This window comes from Pararge aegeria, chromosome 26 (genome assembly GCF_905163445.1).
Source record: "Pararge aegeria chromosome 26, ilParAegt1.1, whole genome shotgun sequence".
NCBI classification, from domain to species: Eukaryota; Metazoa; Arthropoda; class Insecta; order Lepidoptera; family Nymphalidae; genus Pararge; species Pararge aegeria.
In genome coordinates, this window is record NC_053205.1 from 8431319 (window position 1) to 8451591 (window position 20273).

At 36.7% G+C, this 20273-nt stretch overlaps 2 protein-coding genes across 2 annotated transcripts in view; both read left to right on the forward strand.

Moving 5' to 3' along the window:
* LOC120635171 (1-phosphatidylinositol 4,5-bisphosphate phosphodiesterase epsilon-1-like) overlaps nucleotides 1-13423 on the forward strand; it is a 176125-nt gene extending 162702 nt beyond the window's left edge. The window contains exons 32-41 of the mRNA XM_039906104.1: nucleotides 3054-3178; nucleotides 3897-4104; nucleotides 5302-5516; nucleotides 6035-6179; nucleotides 6806-6882; nucleotides 9145-9241; nucleotides 10294-10420; nucleotides 11675-11780; nucleotides 12440-12662; nucleotides 13365-13423. Of these exons, the coding sequence (XP_039762038.1) occupies nucleotides 3054-3178; nucleotides 3897-4104; nucleotides 5302-5516; nucleotides 6035-6179; nucleotides 6806-6882; nucleotides 9145-9241; nucleotides 10294-10420; nucleotides 11675-11780; nucleotides 12440-12653 (1314 nt within the window). The 3' untranslated portion in view covers nucleotides 12654-12662; nucleotides 13365-13423. The remainder of the gene's footprint in view (nucleotides 1-3053; nucleotides 3179-3896; nucleotides 4105-5301; nucleotides 5517-6034; nucleotides 6180-6805; nucleotides 6883-9144; nucleotides 9242-10293; nucleotides 10421-11674; nucleotides 11781-12439; nucleotides 12663-13364) is intronic.
* LOC120635172 lies at nucleotides 12675-16402 on the forward strand. Its single transcript, XM_039906105.1, has 3 exons — nucleotides 12675-12680; nucleotides 13365-13725; nucleotides 14329-16402. The coding sequence occupies exons 1-3, from the start codon at nucleotides 12675-12677 to the stop codon at nucleotides 15735-15737; spliced, it is 1776 nt and encodes a 591-aa protein (XP_039762039.1). The 3' UTR covers nucleotides 15738-16402.
* Nucleotides 16403-20273: the final 3871 nt, after the last annotated feature.

Sequence of the window (20273 nt, forward strand, 5' to 3'; positions counted from 1 at the left end):
CCAAATCGGTTTCCACGCGACATCGCACCGGAACACTAAATCGCTTAGCGGCACGTCTTTGTCGGTAGGCTGGTAACTATCCACGGCCGAAGCCTTCCACCAGACCAGACCAGAGAAAATTCAGAAAAGAATCGAACCCTCCTACTAGTGGCGTGCACAGGGATTTTGACCAGGGTATGCATTAAGAGAGAAAATGGCATAAAATGGACAAAAACCTTCCCCTTTATGAGTAATACAAAATTTGTAGGGTATGCAGTGCTTTTGTGCATGTATGAAGTGCACGCCACCGCCTCCTACTTAAATTCACAGCCCTCACCGTTGCGTCTGGGAGGTCGTCGAAAACTGAACTTCTCCCAAATTCCACTGCTACAATCCTTAAGATTCTTACCAGCTACTGTCCTCAGTAGAATCTTAGAAGCGTACACAAACCAACATAACATTTATATATATATAGATTACACAGAACACTTCTCGAGCTATTCTTCTCGCACTTGGCCGGTTTTTTCACTATTCGGATCCTTAATAGGCTTAATTGAACTATGAGAACGAGGTTTTGAAGAGCACCCTCACAATCTTTAGATATTATGACGATAACCCAATGTGGATCGTCAGTTTTATAAATTTAAAATGCATATAAAAAATTTCGGAACCGACAGGATTCGAACCTGCGACTCTCGAGTTTACGGTAGCCTCACAATATATTTATAACAATATAGTATTTGTAAGACAACATATTAATCTTTATAAACAAAAAGTGGATATAAACAGTCGACTTACAAGAAATGGTCATAAATTAGTGTCATCTGCATATCGTCTGCGAAAGGTGGAGAAGTAATTTGTGGGATTGAGTATACGCTTTTATAATATGATTCCTAAGGTAATTTTGGACCTACCAATGAATAAGTTTCAAGAATGTGTTAAAACACATTTATTACAGCGAGGTTATTATACAATTTATGAGTTTCTTAATGACAAGGTTGCTAGGAAGCATCCGGCTCCGCTTTCATCTCTCACGAGATAGAAAAAATAATTTTAAAATGTAAAATGTAAATTGTTGAAATTGGAAAAGAGAGAGAAAAGATCGTTTCAAAAGTGCTTATATTAGGCTTATTATTTGAAATAAATGAATTTTGAATTTTGATTTTTTTATTTTTTTGAGCAATCGTGGCCTGAGTGCTTTCTCCAATTAAGCTACGGCTCTCCTACCGTCGATGCCGAAATTAGTATATGCCTTTCACATCAGTCTTATAGCGACTGTAGCGTCATCTAGTAGGAAACGTTGCAGTTTCGATCTACTTTTTCAGAAGACAATATTACAATGAGACACGTTTGAAACATGAGATGACACATTGCCTTTTTTTATATTTTTATAATTTTTTTTTTATTAGTCAGGCTTTAAAATTTATACGTTAGTCATTATGAGTGCCGCAGGGTGATTACGTATCTCGCGACAGTCTTGCGACAGGCGTAAATCTTGCAATCACTGCTGTCAAACGTCACTTTTCCATACAATAAATAAACGTTTGTTTTTATCCTTCCGAATAATGAAGAAAACCGGGAAAATGCGAGAAGAATAGCTCGAGAAGTGTTCTGTTTAATCTATATATATAAAAATGTTATCTTGGTTTGTGTACGCTTCAAAAACACTGCACCGATCGAGCTGTAATTTTAGCATGATATATAATACGCATCGAGGATTGTTTTCATCCATTTTTTGCATCAGTCACATATCCGCGACCGCGAAACTACAGTTTTTTTTTAACGATCGACGTACCAGTGACCGCGCCATCTGCCGAAAGCGAGAAAAACACTCGCTGACATATTTAATGTATTCTTTGTTTTGTTTCTCATTTCTCAACCATTCCATAAAAATGTGCCACAGCGAAGCTTAGCAAAGTACAACGTAGTAGTAAGTAGTATTAGAACTGTAGTAGGATAGCGATGAGGCCACGAAAGGATGCAAATAAACATACCATACAAATATCACTTTATTAATTTATTTTATAAACTATGACAATATGAACTTATCGTTTTATAGCCTCGCAATTCACTTCATAACTCTCCAGAGTACGATCCAACCCGCCAAGAAAAAAACCCAATTTTCCCGCCAAAACTCATAGCCGTCCAGGTAGGATCCAAGCAATTTGATTGGTTCCCGCCGTTATGCGTCTACCGGCTTTAACCAATCGGAGAATGACAACCGATCGTCTCGTTCAAAAATAAGAGTAAATTAAAAAAAATAACAGAGAAGTGGAAATTATAATGCTAGTTAAATTTAAATCCTAACACTAGTTATCTATAAAAACGGCAAAAAATTATGTCATTTGTATGCCCCCTTGAATTTATATTTTACTGCCATCACGGGTCTACTCTTAAAATGAGACGATTTTTTTTTAATTTAATATATACTCCGAGCATAGCTCTCTCCATCGCCCGTTGAGTGACTCTGAGGCCGATTTGGGGTACCGATACAGATTCTCCTGCTTTTCGCGGAGTATAACAAATTAAGCAAAATTTTTATAATATATCATGGAATTCCGCAAAGTAACGCCTGCTTCTATACAATCCCTATCCCTATCCCTACTAATATTATAAAAGTGAATGTAAGTTTGTTTGTTACGCTTTCATGCAAAAACCACTAAACCGATCATCATGAAACTTTGTACACATATTCTTGGAAGTATAAGAAGTAACGTTACTTTGGGAGAGGGGATGAAAGTGTTTGACGATTGTACACCATAACTCCGTCAAATGATAACCGATTTAAATAATTAACTAATATTATAAATGTCAATGTAAGTTTGTTTGTCACGCTTTCACGCAATAACTACTCCTCATGAAACTTTGTACACATATTCCTGAAGGTATTAGAAGTAATATAGGATGCTTTTTATCCCGAAATTAAGCTCAGTTCTCGAGGATTTTACACCAGGCTCAGCTATCCTAAATACATAAAGTGCTGCCACATTTATGAGGCACATGTCTTTCGAAAGACAAAAAACAACAGCAGACGAAGTCGCGGGCAACAGCTAGTAACTTAATATTCGTTTCAGGTGAACTTCCCCGAGCTGGCGTTCGTCCGGTTCGAAGTTTACGACGCTGACACGAACTACATGCTGTCGCAGAGGGTCATACCGCTACAGTGTCTACGACCTGGATACCGGCACGTGAGACTTAGGTGAGTAAACGTAAAGCCTAGCATAGAATAAATAAATAAACTACGACAATACCAACTATACATCTAGGAGATCTTGGAGATGTCTCTTAAAAAGTTCAAAGTTTGTATTAAACGTAAGCTTATAGAAAAGTCCTATTATAGTATAAAGGACTTCTTCTTCTTTGTCGTAACACTCTTGCCAGAGTGGTCGTGGTCATCACGGTGGGACATTGTTTGTGGCAGTTGTTACTCGCCTCACGATGATTCGCCACTTCTCCCTGTTTGCAGATAGACTGGTACACTCATGCAAGGGACCTCCCACTGAAGATTTGATTTTAACGGTCCATCGCATGGGTGACCTACCGCGTGCTCTAGTGCCTTCTTTCTGCCCTGCACAATAAGGCGTTCTATGGAGTTGCTGTCTTTCCGAGAGACGTGACCGAAGAATTTAATATGCGGCTATGCACTAATGTTGAGAGACGTTGCTTGATAAAGGACTAAGTAATCGATAAAAAAGCTTGGGTGTAAATTATTGCTCTAACCAGGTTGCTCTTCTAATGATTTAAAATGACATTGCGAGATGGTGATAACAAAAAAAAAACACCCGGCTAAGTTTGTTGTGGGCTTCTTCTTAGACCAGGACGCGTTTGGAACCCTCGTAGCTTTATTTTTAAGTTTACGAATGTGGTTTTCGCCGTCATCTCACTATTATTTTAAAGCCAGCTCTGTAACACTGTAGGTCGCCGACCAACCAGCCTCTGAACATGGCGTCTCTGCTGATCTTTTCGCGGTGCTCCGAGGAGCTGGCGGGTGAGAGCTGCCGGGCGGACGCGGAGCCCGGCTCGCCCGCGCAGCGCCGCCGCATCCACTTCCTCCTGGTGCACGCCGTGCTACTCCACGAGCCCTACTCCATCCTCAAGGTCACGCACGACACCACCACCAACGAGGTCAGCTAACAGCTTTTTGCCTTTTTTTCTGGCTTCAGCACGTGGCACAGATTAGCCAATTTTTTATTTTATTTATTTATTTATTTTTTATTTAGAATACTTTATTGCACAAACTTAGAAACAATACAAGAAACACACAAGAAAACAAAAAAAAAATAAGTAAAATTAAAAACAATTAAAAAAAAAATAATAATAATAAAAAAAAGTTAAATACAGTTGTGTGCAAAGGCGGCCTTATTGCAAAAGCAATCTCTTACAGACAACCCTTGGTGAAAGTAATAATAGAAAACAATTTATGTATACTCTTTATAAATACAGAAGAAGAATAAATGAAAACACAGACAGAAGAAGTATACAAAAGGCGGCCTTACCGCTTTGTAGCGATCTCTTCCAGGCAACCTTAGAATACCATACTGCAGGTTGTGCATATTAAAAAAAAAAATACATACTAATACTTAAACTAGATTACACAAATAAAATAATACGTAATATATTAAATATTAAAAAAAAAAAAAAATAATAAACTAATATATACTATAACATATCATAAATACATTAACAACAGTAAATACTATTACAAGTCGTCTTCAATGCAAACTATAGTGGTTTTTGACAGCTTTCTTAAAAATACAAAGTGATAGTCGATTGGGAGCGCATTCCACAGCGCTATGGCTTGCACTGTAAACGAGTGCTCATAGAACTTAGGTCTATGACAAGGCATAATCAGAGTCAGCGCGTGACACGATCTTAAATCGGATTGCACCTTCGGATTTATAAATAATACACAGTACAGAAGCGAAAGTACATGCAAATCCCGGCGACTTGAGTTGAGCCAATTCCAGGTGTCTGTATGTTTTATAAAGGACATTGCCCATTTTCTTGGGAACTTTGGGCCCCTGATTACATTATGTCACTGTGGTTTTAATTTTATTACTGAGAAAAATAATTATCTTTCAAAATTCCGCAAACTATTTTGATTTATTCACCCAGTTTTGAGAGAAATCTTTTTGTTTAAGTTGCTGAAATCGAGGTTATATGTTATTATTATGATGTAACACAAAAACAACTTGCCGCAACCGGCCGAATTCATCATCACACAAACATTTTCCAGTTGTGGGAAGGTGGCTGCCTACTGCCTACTACGTCAGTCGGCCGCAATAAAATATACATAGGTTATCCTGTCTGTCCTTATTTCAGGCAATAGCCCAATGCCTCACAAAAGCTGGAGTCTGTAAATCATCAAGAGCAAACTACGTCCTGGTGGAGGAAGTGCCTTCACGAGCACCAACACAGAGAGTCCTTGCCCCTCACGAGAGGGTTCTGAAGGCTGCCACCTCGAGGCCTGGAGCCAAGTTACTACTGAAGAGGGTGGGAGATGATCCCAGCAGCAGAGCATGGCTAACGAGTATCAGGTAAGGGTTTCTTATTCATTGTAAAATAAATAGATAAATATATTACGACAATACACACTTCGCCATTTAGCCCCAAAGTAAGCGTAGCTTGTGTTATGGGTACTACTAGCTGTTGAATATTTTTATGAATATAATACACATAAATACTTATACATGCTCATCACACAAACATTTTCCAGTTGTGGGAATCGAACCCACGGCCTAGGACTTAAAAAGCAGGGTCGCTGCCAACTGCGCCAGTCGGCCGTCAACATCTGCTGAGAAGGCTCCGGTTTCGGAGCGAAACGTTGTCTAGCATCTGTTTGGTGTGGAGTATAACGATTGAAGAAATTATAAATTACACCATACAGATTCACCTGCTTTTTGCGGAGTATGGCAAATTAAGCTTAATTTTCATAATGCATCGTGGAATACCGCAAAGTAACGTGCTTCTATCCAATATTTCCCGCATTTTTTAATAATGATCTTTTTTCAAGAGTGCAGGACGTAATCCAAAACATGTCGTGGTCACATTGTAGATCGACCTCAACAGACAGGTCCCGAGATCTCTCGGTGCCGTCTGATGAAGATTCCAGTACTCAAGAGGAGCCGCGGAAACCCTCCGACAGCTTCCTGGTCTGCGTGCACAATGTGTGCCACGAGATACCGTACGCCATTTTGAAGGTACCCCAATAAATTAAGATATCAACTTTGAATGAATGAATGAATGAATACTATAAATAAATAAAATATTGTAGAATTGTATGCATAATTTAAATTGCATACAATTCTACAATAAACTACCCATTTAAATCTTGGAGATGTCTCTTAAAAAGTTTAAAGTTTGTATTAAAAGTAAGCTTACAGAAAAGTCCTATTATAGAATAAAGGAATACGTCATCGATAAAAAAGCTTGCTCTAACCAGGTTGCTCTTCTAATAATTTAAAAATGACAATGTGAGATGGTGATAACAAAAAAAAACACCCGGCTAAGTTTGTTGTCGGCTTCTTCTTAGACCAGGACGCGTTTGGAACCTTGTAGCTTTAGTTTTATGTTTGCGAATATGGTTATCGCCATCATCTCACTACGGTGTAGTATCATCATCTCACATCTCAATACTCAAGTAATGTAAGCATCAAAAGGGCCACCTATGGGCCTACTTGAATAAAGATATTTTTGACTTTGACATAATGTTCAATCAAAAATGTAGGTGGTGTATATAAATGAACATATATAGCTACCCTTTACCCTGCCTTTCAATGTTGAACAAACGTGCAACGAATTTTTTTTTTACTCTTTTTTTTTTAAGGTACCGCTGACTGCTTCAGCGTCTTACGTGATCTACCAAGCATTAACCAAAGCAAGATGCCAAGACGACCCCAAACGGTGAGTAGCATATCTGTGACGTTTTGAAGTTATGCTTCTTTTGGTGCGTAAGGGAAAAATGATGAGAGTAAATTTTTACAATGCGCGCGCACACATCACCACAACAATTGTCCCATAATGCGATACTAACTAGATAATGCGTTAATAAATCTTTCAATGTATTTCAAATAATATTACATTTTAGCTGAAATTTCTAGCTTTGTTTAATCAATGACCATAGAATGTTGCACAATACAGATTCATAATGAATGAATGAACGAATGAATACACTTTCATGGTTCACCACATAAAAATACAGGAAAATTTACAAAAAACTAGTTTACACGGTAAATAACATAATCATACATCTATATATATAGAAGAGAACTTGTGTGGGTATGTTCCGTATAGGCTCCGAAACGGCTGAACCGATTTCAATGAAACTTTCAGGGAATCTCCGGATGAACCTGGCGAGTAATCCTATTAAGTTTCGTTAGGTTAGCTTTTATTTACTATGATGATATTCTATTGTTGGGTGTACATGGGTGTAGATAATAATCTTCACCTGCTCGAGAAGAGAATAGAAGAGAATGAATACGGAGAAAAATAAATGATTATTATGAGACTTAAACACATAAAAATAATAATTTGCAGTATGTCATATGTCATGTCATATGCGCAGACGGCCCAGCGTACTGATTACGGGGAAATCGTCTCGTAGCATTGGCAGTGGCTTCTAGTCCAGTGGAGTAGAGGCTATAGATGGATTTTAATTATTGTACGCTTGCATTCATTGCACGGAGAATGTCGCACGACGCCACGCAGCGACCGTTCGCGGCGCAAGCGGCGGGTAGGCACACAAATTCCAGTAGGCAATATTGTTCGGTATTCACGTATTGTATGAGTGAGTTTTTATTAAAATACTAGCTGTTGCCCGCGACTTCGTCCGCTTTTGTTTTTGTTTTTCGAAAGACCTGTGCCTCATAAAAGTGAGAGAACTTTATGTATTTAGGACAGCTAAGCCTGGTTTAAAATCGTCAAACACTTTCGTCCCCTCTCCCAAGAGAACTGAGCTTAATTTCGAGATTAAAAGCCTCCTACAATACTTCTAATACCTTCTGGAATATGTGTACAAAGTGACGTGATGATCGGTTTAGTAGTTTTTGCGTGAAAGCGTAAAAAACAAACTTACATTCACATTATAATATTAAGTAGGGATATCAAGAAGTATGCAGTAAAGTTTCTTGTTTAAATGTTATTTTGTTAAGTTTTGTGTATATTTTGTGTATAAACTCAATACTATTTAATCATGTTTTGATATTGAGTTAGTAAATTCTAGTGTTTTAACAGTGCACTTTATCAGTACATTACATTACAGTATTTATAGTATGACTACTGTTCATGCAACTAGTTCGCGGTAGAATATGTTATATCTTAAATACAGTTGTAATTAGATACTCACCCACACCATGGCCAAATTAGGTCTTTTTACCTTCATCTATTCAAATATTTGTGGGTCATAGTAAACCTTGTTTATGTATATATTTTATATCCTTACTAATATTATAAATGTCAATGTAAGTTTGTTTGTTACGCTTTCACGCAAAAACTACTTAACCGATCCTCATGAAACTTTTTACACATATTCTTGGAAGTTTTAGAAGTAATATAGGATGGATACCTTTTATTCCGACATTAAGCTCGGGAGAGGGGATGAAAGTGTTTGATGATTTTACACCATAACTCCAACAAATTATAACCGATTTAAATAATTATTTTTGTACTATAGAGGTTATATTATGTGTTTAATTTTGTCCAAACTGTGGTTGGAGATAGAGGACAGAACTCCTCAGCGGACAGCAGCAAACCCCACATTCAAGGTTTAGCGATACTGAATACTTTAAATCCGACGACCGATTGGCGCAGTGGGCAGCGACCCTGCTTTCTGAGTCCAAGGCCGTGGGTTCGATTCCCACAACTGGAAAATGTTTGTGTGATGAACATGATTTAGTATTTATCTGTATATTATAAGTATTTATATGTATTATATTCATAAAGATATTCAACAGCTATCTTAGTACCCATAACACAAGCTACGCTTACTTTGGGGCTAGATGGTGATGTGTGTATTGTAGTAGTATATTTATTTATTATATTTATTTAAATTTTTTTAGAACTACAACTAAATTTAATGCCGCATCAAAAAACAAAATCAAACGCAGACGAAGTCGCGGGCAACAGCTAGTATATACATAAATAAATATAAATAAATTTCTGTTGTAGATTCGTCCTAGTGGAGGAGTTGGAGTGGGGTGGCAGAGCAGGCGCTGGTCCTCAGCAAAGAGCCCTTGCTGATGATGAGGTGGTTTACGCTGCTCAGGTACGACCTCAAAAAAAGTTTTGGGGCATAGACCCACCATGCTATTCCACGTTAACCGGCTTTAAGGCTTATTTTTCATTACCCGTACCCAGGGGGGGGGGGGGCAGAGGAGGGCAGCTGCTCCTCCTGAAAATCTCGTAGAGAATTTATGGCGGCCAATACAGACAGACATACAGACTTAAATAAAAAAATACAGTTTTGGCTTCAGTATAGATTATGGAGGGCCATCTAAAAAACCTCCTTTTCACAAAACAGCCGCTGAATATCTGACCTAAAATAATCATATCCATATCCTCGCATTAGTACGGTAACAGCGAATAGGAAAAGTCCATCAACGTTAATAACTTGGATATTATTTCCACCTGTGCACCAAATAATAGTTGATAACTACTTAATATTATAAATGTGAATGTAAGTTTGTTTGTTACGCTTTCACGCAAAAACTACTTAACCGCTCCTCATGAAACTTTGTACACATATTCTTGGAAGTGTTAGAAGTAATATAGGATAATTTTTATCCCGACATTAAGCACGGTTCCTTTGGGAGAGGGTATGAGTGTTTGATGATTTAACACCATAACTATGACAAATTATAACCGATTTAAATAATTATTTTTGTACTATAGAGGTTATAATATGTGTTTAATTTTGCCCAAACTGTGGTTAAAGATAGAGGACATACCTCCTCAGCGGACAGCAGCAATCCCCTCATTTAAGGCTTAGCGATACCTTAATTTTCACATCAAAAAACAAAATCAAACGCAGACGAAGTCGCGGGCAACAGCTAGTAGTTGATAAATAAGTAAACAAAATCATTTATTTTGACCGGCTTGTACAGAAACTGTACAACAAGCAAACCGCGTGCGATCACATTCGCCCGCACAATAAGCGTAAAGCTGTATGAGAAGACAACATTTTATCCTTTCCCGAGGAGATAAATCTCTCCGTTAGCCGTGCTACTTGGTGGAGTGCCGCCTAAACCCTCCTCATTCTGAGAGGTGGCCCGTGTATTGAGCCATTTGATTTTGATGGTTTCAAATTTAATTTTCCAGGCAAGTTGGAAAACTCTTGGTAGGTTCGTCTTGCAGGAAAGAGGTAGCACGGTCCCGCTACCCCGACACAGGGCGTGCATCGCGCGTATCCAACGCGGTCTAAGCATGACTCGAGGAGCTATAATTGGTAAGTGAAATGTAGAATAAAACCACTGCAACTTATTCTACGCTCAGTTGTATAAAAGTGCAGTAAAAGAAAGAAATAAAGTTGTTTGGGGGAAAGAAAAAAAGAAGAATGTTTCGGTAGCTACTAGAAGTCAGTTTTGCAGTTACCTGCCTATTGAAAGCATTGCTATAGACTTTTGACTGCTCTTTTAATATTGTTTTAGGAGCATATGTGTCATACACAAAACAGCACAGTACATGAATTCAATTTTTGTTCAATAATAATGAATAATATATTATAAATAATACAAAGAGTGTACGACAAGAAACCCCACTTTACTTCACTTTTACTAAATTCATCAGTGGTGTAATAGGTAAAATAAAATAGACTTCATTTCACTTTTACAACACTCGTGTAAAGTTTAAAAGTTGAGTGAAACGACTTCTTCTTTAAGTTAGTTATTTTAGGCTTCATGTCCCCGTTAATTTACATTTATTATATTCGTGGGTGATATAAATTCTAAATGCCCCAATGACAAGACTGCTAGAATCAGATTTGTCGCCTTACGAGGACCTCCTTAACGGCTAAGAGCACGAAATTATGCATTGAACTGTGATAGCCCATTCTAAGTGCCAACATGACATAGCTGCTGCACTAAGGAATGGCTCACGACAGGGAACTCCTCAACAGCTAAGAGCACAAATACGAAATTTTGTATACTCGTTCAATTTTGATAGTTCTTTCTAAATGCTAGTATAAAATGTCTGCTGCACTTAGGTTTGTCTCCCAACAGGGAACTCCTCACCAGCTAAGAGCACAGACACGACCTTTTGCATACGTGTCTATTATGATAGTCCGTTTTAAGTGTTAACGTGACATGGCTGCTGCACTCAAGATTATCTCCCGACGAAGAACTCCTCAACGGCTGATAGGCACTAGAAATTTGTATAATCAATGCTTTAAGGCGGGTTTTCGGATATTTTACTTTTTCGGATATTTCACATATTAGTAAATATAGCCGGAACCGGCTTAACTTGTTCTCCAAGAGAAGGGGCTGGACCCCGCCAGGATTCTCGGTATACAGAGAATTCTTTTAGAGGAAAACGCACTACCCTTAAATTTGTTTTCAGTTAGATAAAACAAAAATTGAATAATTTCTACGATGCGACGTTGTATCGCGTTTTGTTTGTATTTGCGAGCTAAAAAGATTCAAAACCCGAGTGCCAGTTCAACCGTAATTTCAAGAAAACCAGATATTTTATATATTTCTTGCAGGGGGTACAGGATTCCCTCTCGGCAACATCATATCAAGTGACAATGTCGCTACAACCGAAGGCAAAACCCCGGTCCAGACTGCCTACAGTGACCCGACACACTGCAGGTAATCCCCATTTTGTTTATGACGTAGATTATACCGCTAAGCTAGAAGCACACCTGCCGAAAAGTGCTCACCTTTTCACTCTAGATTTGAAGGATTTATATAAGTCTATTTATAAATTGTGAATGTCATAAATTTCTCTATTCCAATAGGTCACACTAGGATACATAGGATAGGTAGGATGACACTTTTGATGCGTATATTTGATAGATGTATTTAAATGAGTAAAAAATTTATAAAGATAATCTTAACATGAAGTGCTATAGTTATATTTAAAAAAACACGTAATGAAATCCCGACTAGTATAGTTAGCTAGGTATAAGTGTCAACCCCCGTATATCGTAGAGCAAGTTACGCCGTCGGTCCGCGCGGTGATCATGTATCTCACGAAAGGCTTGCGACAGACGTAAATCTTGCGATTTGAAAAGTGACGTATGAAATGATCGTTAGATTTACGCGTGTCGCAAGACTGTTGTGCCATACGTAATCACCCTACGGGCTATCACTTACTTGTGATAAAGGTCGTTAAAACCCACCAACCCGCATTGGAGTAGCGTTGTGGGTCTATGCTCTACAACCCTCTCCTATGAAAGACAGTGCCCAACAGTGGGACGTGAACAGGCGATTAAACACACGAAGACTTATTCAGACTTCTCTTCCAGAAGAGTGTCTTCAGTACCTCTCGGCAAAGGCATCGGGCGTGCGAAGGGACATTCGGACAAGGATATCAGGTCGTACACGCAGAGGAGAGCTGGCGCGAGGGAGGTCCACTCGGAGGGGGAGGTTGGTGGGTCCCTGGGGGCTGAGGCCCTGGCGGCGCAAGTGGCGCGGTTCAAGAGAGTCTCTTTACGGAAACTCAGGGCTTGGCGCTCCTGAGTGTTGCAGGTATACACTATCATGAAGGTTTTTTTATCCTTTCTGTATTCCTATTTGTTTTAATTCCGAGCATTATCATCAATTGATAAAATTAAGTACTTCACAAGCCACAACTGAGCATTGTTGGACGTTTCATGACAAGGTTGCCTGGGAGCAAGCCGCTCCGCTTTCATCTCACACAAGATGGAACAATGATTGTTAAATTGTAAAATGATGTTGGAAAAGAGCAACTGCTGAGTTTCTTGCCGGCTTGTTCTCGGTAGAATCTGCCTTCCGAACCGGTGGTAGAGTCACTACAAATAGACAGACTTGACGTTTCAAAAGTGCTTATACCTACCTACTTGAAATAAATGAATTTTGAAAAACTTAACTTCTTCTGTAGGTAAGTTAGGCTTAACCGTCACGCTCTGAGGTGAAAGGCTCGATCGGAACTCTTCACTGTAGTGTCGCTGTGTTTAGTATATTCAATCCATACCTAATAATTGTCTTTGTTAATTCAATAGTTATTATTGGTACGTAATAATTATTATTTTAGCAATTATTCGGTTCACATTGTGAGGTTTGTGTGTGTAGTCAGCGGTTTATGGTGCTAGTCAAAAAACATAATAAACATTAAAGATTATAGAAAACACAGTTTTTTTTAACTTTTGCCGTGCGGTCTTAAGCATACACTCTTTTTTTTTTGTTCATTAACTTCATGTAAATCTCCAGGTCTTCCGTCGGCTTGGCACGAGTCTGGCGAACCATCGGGCATCTCTGTCCTCAGAACTGGGTTCACTCTGGGACTTCTTCCGCATCGACCGTGAGAGGAGGCGATCCGCACCCGCAACCTCCGCATTCGAGCACCAGATCCCGCCAGTAGACACCAAATCACCCGCAAAACTGGCCAGGGATTTGCTCCAAGTTGTTCAGGACACGGTTTTCTCGAGAAAGTTCGAAGAGAAACGATGCCCATTGGTCAAGGAAGAATCTGACTTGAGTTCTGACGATGAAGACGGAACGGAGCGGAGAATAGCTAACCTGATTGATTTCTTCTTCACGATAGTCAAAAGTCAAAAGGAGGAAAGAAAAGGTAATATGTACGACCACCTGCTGTCTGAAAATCAAGCATCGTTCTTCAGGGTGTCTGCCCAAAATTTTGTCTAGATCAGTTTAGCAAGGTCCAAGGCTGAGGGTTCGATTCCCACGACTAAAAAACGTTTGTGTGATGAACTTGAATTTTTTTCAGTGGCTAGGTCTTTCTATGTACATATAAGTACAAGTATTTGGGGATGGGAATAAAATTATTCATCCGTCATCTTAGTACCTATAACACAAGCTACGCTTAGTTTAGATGGCGATAAGTGTATTGTCGTAGTATACTTATTTGTTATTTCAAGTATCCTTCCTCTATCTATAAACACTGTTGGAAACTTCAGGTATGTCTGTTTGTAGTGACTCTACCACCGGTTCAGAAGGCAGATTCCATCATGAAGAAGCCGTCATGAAACTCAGCAGTTGCTCTTGTCCAACATCTACAATTGACATTTTAACATATTTTTTTATATCTTATGAGAGATAAAAGAGGAAGCAGGAAACCTCGCTGTAATTATGTGTTTTATTAAATGTTTAAACTTATGCATTTGTGGGTCCAAAATTATCATATTCGTAGGAATCATATTCTTCTTCTTTATAGGTAGCGGTGGAAGTTGTTTCAAAAGCGAAGCCAGCCCGGAAGATACAAATAACGTATACGTGCCAACAAAAGTTAATACAGAGTTAGAGAGAAAGATGGAGACCCTTATAGAGTTTTTAGCGACAACAGGCTGTGTTGATGATAATAACGAAGAAAAGAAAATCACTTTAATGGAGTTTTTGTTCGGGACAGAGGAAAGGAAGTTGGAGAATCCCACCATAGAAATAAACGCGAGGGGTATAAGTCTATCCGAATCTAATGTTAATGTTAAAAACTTAACGTTCATAGATGAAACGCCCGGAGACGAAGGAAACGACACTCTAGTTGAAATGTTATTAAAATACATGGAAGATTACGGCGGACAGGAGAAGGAGGAAGCTCCTAAATCTCTGTCAGTTACTCCATCGCTATCAGAAAAATCGAAATCGGACATGACAATAAGCAAATTTGAAACGATAAGTGACATAAGCAAAACTAAATCGGACTCAACATTGACGCATACACAAGACACTGTAATAGATAGAGGTGAAAATTCCGAGAGGAGAATCTCTGAAACAGTTATAGATTTGAGTTGCATTAAATCTGATCTCGAAGAGATCTTCGAGGAAGCAATCTTAAGAGTTTACGAACTGAATATGATGTTTGAAGACGATACTATGAGTGAACAAGAGGACATCGAAAACTTTAATTCGTATACACAGCCTCCCAAACTAAATTATAGTCAAGGACAACCATATAGTGTAGAGCTATCCGATATAATAGAAGAAGATGAACCCGAAGCTTCTTCTCCAGGTCTGGATAACAACATGGATCAAATTAGACAATGTGCCGAAGAATTAGTACAATACATAGAAAATAAGATTAAAGATTATCCATTCGACGACAGTTCCGGCCCATCAACGGAGGAATACAGTCGCGAATTCGATTTGAGTCCAAGTTTAAAATCAGTCAGTTTAGTAGACTTGAGGAACATACCGGATCTTCCGCCGAGTACTATAACGAAGCCTAAAGTTTTGAGAGTAGATAAATCGACATCTACAACGGAAATATCAGAATCTATATCAGAGATGTGCAGGCGAATAGATTCTGCGTGCATGACTGATGATACGACATTAACGTCCAGCTCGGAAAGAAATGAAAGGGCGTTGGACAAATTGGAATCTTTGCATCGTTTCTTCTCGAGATCACGATTGGAAATAATCGATGAGAGTTTAGAAGAAAATGGCGAGAAGGTCAAAAGTGCGAAAGAGGATAAAACCTCAAATGTTGAAGTTCTTAAAGGTGATATGACAGAGTATAAAAAAGGACAAGCCAGTTTAGACGACGTTGAAGATCTGCTAGATGATAATGATAAGACGGAGAGAGATTTGGACAAAATGGAAGATATTAGTGACGTTACTGAGGAATAAATGTAAATATATGAATATTTTATAACCATATAACTTTAGCTAGCACTGGGTGACACTTTCTTGCTCAGTAGAGACGTGCGTATCCGTTTTTTATACACATTGATAAATTGATACAAGTCCTGTATTTAGATTATCGATATCGGCCTCCGATATCAGAAGTACAGTTTGCTACCGATACCATCAGAGGTACATTATTCATGGTATATCTATATCCTGTATATTTTGATCCAACGTATGACCATTTATTTATGTTTTGATACTATAAATTACTATTCTGGCACGCTTCGATTGTGCAGGAAAATGTTCTGGTGTTCGAAACTCATACTAACATTTTAATATGATGTGAGCATACCTTATACGTACAAAAGACTACGATTTATTATTGACGTCAATTTATGACAAACGAGAGGTCAATGCTAAATTGACAGGACTAAGAAGTGTAATTCCTTTACCATAAAGGCGATTTCTTTCAGTTTAGTAATACATTAGCGTTTATTTTTTTTATTTTTTTTAGTGGAATTTCATGAGAAGCTGCGTTAGGAAGAAGTTTTTATAGTACCTACACTTTTTTTTTTTTACTAAATTTATAAAAAAAGTTTTAATGATTAAAAATATTTCTCTGAATAGGTACTAAAGAGGGCATCATATCAACACAGCATATACCGGTTGATATATAAAATATCGACTATTTTTGATTAAACTCTTTTTATTTAATCTTAGCAATTTTATTAAAAATTTCGCTTTAACTTTAAAACTGTTTTTTTTAGCTTCGAGACGTTATCATAACAACGTTTATATCATCATTTGGCGAAACTACAACACCGCTGCACTTTACTTTACCTATACTTCGTCTAATATAAGATGTTAATTTTGACAGCTCGCAGATTCATATTCGATTACCGATTATTCTTTTCATAGAAATTGGAATCGATAGTTTCATCCCTTGCGTGGCAAAGTCAGATTATAATTTAAGATACAAAACATTTAAAATATCATTTCTTTTTTGATGAAATAATTCCCATATTATATGAAATTTGAATGCTACACGGCTGGCAATATTAATGTGTTATAACTAATAATTTCTAATTATTTTTAAACTAGAAAGATTTGTTATAAAAGTAACAGTTTAGTGTAACAAATAATTGTGTGATATATATTTTGGTTACACTCAAGCAACTTTAGCGTGCATCTGCCAAAATAATCATCCTAAATTAGACAAAGCATATAAACTTCACAGGAATTTCGTGTTCATTGTAATTTTTAGTTGTATAAATTGTATAAAAAAGGAAATACGGGTATTTATAAATAACTCTACAAAATATCACTTTGTCGTGCGTTCGTTGATTAATATACAGGTTGTGACACGGGAATAGGGGAAAAATATGACAGCCAGGCGTAACTATGCTATTAAAGATCATCATTTCAAGCGAATGGTGTCCACCGCTTTTGTAAGAAATTCAAAATTCATTTATTTCCAGTAGGCCTACTTTATAAGCACTTTTGAAACGTCAAGTATGTGTTTATAGTGACTCTACCACCGGTTCGGAAAGCAGATTCTACCGAGTAGCCGGCAAGAAACTCAGTAGTTGCTCTTTTAAGGACTTTTATACTCCACGGTCGCAAATCTGTGTCGGTCGCACAAGTCACTGGACCGTCAATTGCGTTATGATAGTCAAGGACCGAAGACGTCAGTGATTTCTTGCGACTCGCTTGACTTCTTCTGTCCACCTGGTGGGGGTACGTATACTAGTATACGACCTTTGGACCCCAACTTCCATCGGCCCTCTGTACTATATTCATTGCAACTTTAGCTTCGTAACTTCTACAGATGCCCTTATTACTTACTGATTTACCACGAAGCGGTACTGCAAGCATAGCTGTCTTCACTGTTCGCTGAGTGCTTATAAAAGTTAATGGGATACGTTGTCTGATAAATAAATAAATAATTCAATTTCCATTTTTAATATATCACCGAGCGATCATCTCTAATACAATATTTACAAATAAGCTACCTTACTGTAAAATTGACAATTTTCATAAATCGATTGATAGAAATCGATATTTATCGATACATTTTGGTCCGACCCTAGATATCTGTATGTACATTATTTAGCTGACGGTTTTTTAATTACCATCTAAACCCACTTAAAATAGATCCTACTTTCGTGACACAACTGTATATAAATATAACATACTATTAACCCGCGATTACGTTCGCGAGGACCATTTTTTAGCATATCCCTGTTGCCATATTAAAATAAAAACTTCAAAAAAATAATTGTAAAAAAAACTCTTGAATTTTTATCTTATACGCAAACGTTTAAGAATAACACAGATTTCATATATTTATTTAATTTAATAAAATCACTATATTATATTTAAATACAAAGTTATTCTTTTTAAGATTTAAATCAATAAATTACCTTAATGTTGGTATGTACCTACTTAAATTAATTTTATAATCTATATAAAAAAGACATACTTAACAAAAACATAATAATAATTATGGTATATGACAACAGGCTTAGAATGTAATGAAATATAATATAATATATGCTTAATAAAAATATCTCGTCAAATTCGAGAGGAAATAGTGAGATTTTTTAATATTAATAAAAATATATAGTAATTAAATATATTATTCTTAGACATAGAAATATAGGCATAATGTATTTATTAGTGTTCTAAAATTAAAAAAATATATATTAAAATTAGGGAAACTATTACTATAGATCTATCTCACGAACACGATTTCACTTCTCTTGGTAACATGAACATTGGTTTAGTGTGCGCAAATCTGGGATCTGAACTCTTTTTGTAACTTATCTTATAATGTAAGTACCTACGCTTTAAATTATAAAAAAAAACAAGTTAAAAAAAGAATTCTTAAATTATTATGGCATTATTATTTTCTAAGCAATTTTTAAATAGGCTTAACACTAATATTAAACAAAAAGATTGTTTACAATATATAATAAATGTAATAAAAAGTTGACTGTAGAGTTTTGACAGACACACGCTTGACATCGCACTAATACTACAATCGTAACCATTCTTCGTGAGATAGGACAACACTACACCACAGGTATAAGCCTATACGTGTTTTGTAAACATTTACTTTAAGAAGTCTGCCTTAAAATATTCTTTTTTTAATAATACACACATGCTAATACGCACTCACATGCACGTGTAAATGCGATTTCAAGTCGCAAGAAATGGTATTATAATTTTTTTTTAATGTTTTTATTGGAAAACTGAAATAGGTCATTAGCTATGGCGAGTGCTGGCAGTTAAAATGCAGTTACCACCACCCCTCATTTTCCTGAGGGTGTCGTACGAGTCGACTAAGGGAAAATAACTGAGAATGTACAGCAGAGCCCTCTGTGGATTACCAACAATAGGTTGTTGATCAGCGTCACGAATATGGGGTATTCCGAAAGGCCTTTAATAGTCCAGCAGTGTAATGTTATAGAATATCTCGATTGAAACAGGTCACATTAATCGATATAACCCCCTTTCTAACTTACCATGTATGAATAGTTATTGTCATAAAAACGAATTGAAATTGCTGTTCAATATGTGTGTATGACAAATATGTGTGAACATTTTCACACATATTTGTCGTACATGCAAATTGAACATACATTTTTCATACAAACAAATTTTACAAAAAACAATTATATATATTTTAATAGCGCGATTATCCTCCAGTAAATGTTTGCAAAAACAATATTGACCTACCTACACATTTACGGCAAATTGAATTTATATTTAGTGAAATTAAATGATAAATTTATTATCTACACAACGTTTTATACTATCCCTTTAACTGTAGTGAATAAGAGAAATAATATTTAAACTTATTCAGCCTCTTGGATATGGAAACTTCTTTATATTTCAAATAAATTAAAATATATAAATTATTGTATACCAATCTAGATAATGTTTGCTTAGTTCTTGTACAATTATAAAATGTATAATTTATTTATTACGAAATTAAATGTAGTTTATATTATAAAGATCGTATAACTATGTATTATATTAATAGTATATTTAATTTCCTTTTATAATTTTTAGAAATAGATGTTCTTTGCCCCAATCCAAGATTTTTTTAAATGCTATAAATTTAAGGTATACTGTCACTGAAAAGGTTTAAATGTAATTAGTTGGATCAGCATATCTACGTGGTCCTGCGTTGAAAAAAAAACCTGGATTCTGGTCACAGCGCAACCTGCCAGGTCGAGTTGTGAATTTTATACAAACCTGACATCAAAATCAGTCCAGCCATTTAGTTCAGTGGCACACATGTACAGAAGAATTATTCATATAAGAAAAATATATCCACTTCAAGAACTAATGCCAAATTAATCAACACACTGATGATAGCATTTCTAGCAATTTTTATCATGTAAATTATTTTTGTATACATCATAAATGTTTATACAAAATAAATTGCATAGTTATTTTTTCTTACCCGATCTTATAATGTTCAGTTCAATCGTCCTTTCAAATATTTTAGAAGTGTGTTAAAAATAC